The following is a 3816-nucleotide window of genomic DNA, read 5'->3' as shown; positions in this document are numbered from 1 at the left end:
CTCTCTCTGTCTCCAGGGATGTGAACACTACCATCATGGTGTATATCTCTCTCTGTCTCCAGGGATGTGAACACTACCATCATGGTGTATCTCTCTCTGTCTCCAGGGATGTGAACACTACCATCATGGTGTATATCTCTCTCTGTTTCCAGGGATGTGAACACTACCATCATGGTGTATATCTCTCTCTGTCTCCAGGGATGTGAACACTACCATCATGGTGTATATCTCTCTCTGTCTCCAGGGATGTGATCACTACCATCATGGTGTATATCTCTCTCTGTCTCCAGGGATGTGAACACTACCATCATGGTGTATCTCTCTCTCTGTCTCCAGGGATGTGAACACTACCATCATGGTGTATATCTCTCTCTGTTTCCAGGGATGTGAACACTACCATCATGGTGTATATCTCTCTCTGTCTCCAGGGATGTGAACACTACCATCATGGTGTATATCTCTCTCTGTCTCCAGGGATGTGATCACTACCATCATGGTGTATATCTCTCTCTGTCTCCAGGGATGTGAACACTACCATCATGGTGTATATCTCTCTCTCTGTCTCCAGGGATGTGAACACTACCATCATGGTGTATATCTCTCTGACTCCAGGGATGTGAACACAACCATCATGGTGTATCTCTGTCTGTCTCCAGGGATGTGAACACTACCATCATGGTGTATATATCTCTCTCTGTCTCCAGGGATGTGAACACTACCATCATGGTGTATATCTCTCTGTCTCCAGGGATGTGAACACTACCATCATGGTGTATATCTCTCTGTCTCCAGGGATGTGAACACTACCATCATGGTGTATCTCTCTCTGTCTCCAGGGATGTGATCACTACCATCATGGTGTATCTCTCTCTGTCTCCAGGGATGTGAACACTACCATCATGGTGTATCTCTCTCTCTGTCTCCAGGGATGTGAACACTACCATCATGGTGTATCTCTCTCTTTCTCCAGGGATGTGAACACTACCATCATGGTGTATCTCTCTCTGTCTCCAGGGATGTGAACACTACCATCATGGTGTATCTCTCTCTGTCTCCAGGGATGTGAACACTACCATCATGGAGTTGTTGATCATGGTGTACGCGTGCAGGACTTCCTGTGCCAGGAGCATCACCGGGGTGGTCCCCTACTTCCCTTACAGTAAACAGTGTAAGATGAGGAAGAGGGGGTCTATCGTCTCCAAGCTGCTGGCCTCCATGATGTGTAAAGCAGGTGAGGACACACACACGGAGAGACAGACACACACACGGAGAGACAGACACACACACGGAGAGACACACACACACGGAGAGACACACACACTGCTGAAACACAGAGAGAGACACACACACGGAGAGACACACACACACGGAGAGACACACACACACACACACGGAGAGACACACACACTGCTGAAACACAGAGAGAGACACACACACGGAGAGACACAGAGAGAGACACATGCACCACAGATACACACAGAGAGAGACACACACACACACGGAGAGACACACACACACACACACACGGAGAGACACACACACCGCAGACAGTCACAGAGAGACACACACCGCAGAAACACAGAGAGAGACACACACACACCGCACACACACAGAGAGAGACACACACCGCAGACACACAGAGAGAGACACACACCGCAGACACACACAGAGAGAGACACACACCGCAGACACACAGAGAGAGACACACACCGCAGACACACACAGAGAGAGACACACACCGCAGACACACAGAGAGAGACACACACCGCAGACACACACAGAGAGAGACACACACCGCAGACACACAGAGAGACACACACCGCAGACACACAGAGAGACACACACCGCAGACACACAGAGAGAGAGACACACACCGCAGACACACAGAGAGAGACACACACCCCAGACACACACAGAGAGACACACACCCCAGATACACAGAGATAGACACACACCCCAGACACACAGAGAGAGACACACACAGAGAGAGACACACACCGCAGACACACAGAGAGAGACACACACCCCAGACACACAGAGAGAGACACACACCCCAGACACACAGAGAGAGACACACACCCCAGACACACATAGAGAGACACACACCCCAGACACACAGAGAGAGACACACACCCCAGACACACAGAGAGAGACACACACACACCGCAGACACACAGAGAGAGACACACACCATCATGTGAATATCTGTCTATCTGTCTGTCTGTCTGAATATCTGTCTGTCTGAATATCTGTCTGTCTGTCTGAATATCTGTCTGTCTGAATATCTGCATATATGTCTGTCTGAATATCTGTCTGCATATATGTCTGTCTGTCTGAATATCTGTCTGTCTGTCTGTCTGAATATCTTTCTGTCTGTCTTAAAATCTGTCTGTCTGAATATCTGTCTATCTGTCTGAATATCTGTCTGTCTGAATATCTGTCTATCTGCATATATGTCTGTCTGTCTGAATATCTGTCTGAATATCTGTCTGTCTGAATGTCTGTCTGTCTGTCTGTCTGTCTGTCTGTCTGAATATCTGTCTGTCTTTCTGAATATCTGTCTATCTGTCTGAATATCTGTCTGTCTGTCTATCTGTCTGAATATCTGTCTGTCTGAATATCTGTCTGTCTGAATATCTGTCTGAATATCTGTCTGTCTGGATATCTGTCTGTCTGAATATCTGTCTGTCTGAATATCTTTCTCTCTGAATATCTGTCTGTCTGAAAATCTGTCTGTCTGAATATCTGTCTGTCTGAATATATAGAGTATCTCCTATTTCAGAAGTGAATATAGAGTATCTCCCATTTCAGAAGTGAATATATAGTATCTCCCATTTCAGAAGTGAATATAGAGTATCTCCCATTTCAGAAGTGAATATAGAATATCTCCCATTTCAGAAGTGAATATAGAGTATCTCCCATTTCAGAAGTGAATATAGAGTATTTCCCATTTCAGAAGTGAATATAGAGTATTTCCCATTTCAGAAGTGAATATAGAGTATCTCCCATTTCAGAAGTGAATATAGAGTATTTCCCATTTCAGAAGTGAATATAGAGTATTTCCCATTTCAGAAGTGAATATAGAGTATTTCCCATTTCAGAAGTGAATATAGAGTATCTCCCATTTCAGAAGTGCATATAGAGTATCTGCCATTTCAGAAGGGAATATAGAGTATCTCCCAATTCAGAAGTGAATATAGAGTATTTCCCATTTCAGAAGGGAATATAGAGTATCTCCCATTTTAGAAGTGAATATAGAGTATCTCCCATTTCAGAAGTAAATATAGAGTATCTCCAATTTCAGAAGTGAATATAGAGTATCTCCCATTTCAGAAGTGAATATAGAGTATCTCCCATTTCAGAAGTGAATATAGAGTATCTCCCATTTCAGAAGTGAATATAGAGTATCTCCCATTTCAGAAGTGAATATAGAGTATCTCCCATTTCAGAAGTAAATATAGAGTATCTCCCATTTCAGAAGTGAATATAGAGAATCTCCCATTTCAGAAGTGCATATAGAGAATCTCCCATTTCAGAAGTGAATATAGAGTATCTCCCATTTCAGAAGTGAATATATAGTATCTCCCATTTCAGAAGTAAATATAGAGTATCTCCCATTTCAGAAGTGAATATAGAGTATCTCCCATTTCAGAAGTGAATATAGAGTATCTCCCATTTCAGAAGTGAATATAGAGTATTTCCCATTTCAGAAGTGAATATAGAGAATCTCCCATTTCAGAAGTGCATATAGAGTCTCTCCCATTTCAGAAGTGAATATAGAGTATTTCCCATTTCAGAAGTGAATATAGAGTATTT

General features: G+C 43.6%; 1 protein-coding gene across 1 annotated transcript in view; it reads left to right on the top strand.

Moving 5' to 3' along the window:
- The window catches only part of LOC120037667 (phosphoribosyl pyrophosphate synthase-associated protein 2), a gene marked incomplete at its 3' end in the record, with an annotated part of 10101 nt that extends 8870 nt beyond the window's left edge, over positions 1-1231 (top strand). The window contains exon 5 of the mRNA XM_038983663.1: positions 1059-1231. Within this exon, the coding sequence (XP_038839591.1) occupies positions 1059-1231 (173 nt within the window). The remainder of the gene's footprint in view (positions 1-1058) is intronic.
- Positions 1232-3816: the final 2585 nt, after the last annotated feature.

The sequence above is a fragment of the Salvelinus namaycush genome, unplaced genomic scaffold, assembly GCF_016432855.1.
Source record: "Salvelinus namaycush isolate Seneca unplaced genomic scaffold, SaNama_1.0 Scaffold1809, whole genome shotgun sequence".
NCBI lineage: Eukaryota > Metazoa > Chordata > Actinopteri > Salmoniformes > Salmonidae > Salvelinus > Salvelinus namaycush.
The sequence above is the reverse complement of the archived record's forward strand: the minus strand, read 5'-3'. Positions and strand labels throughout refer to the sequence as shown.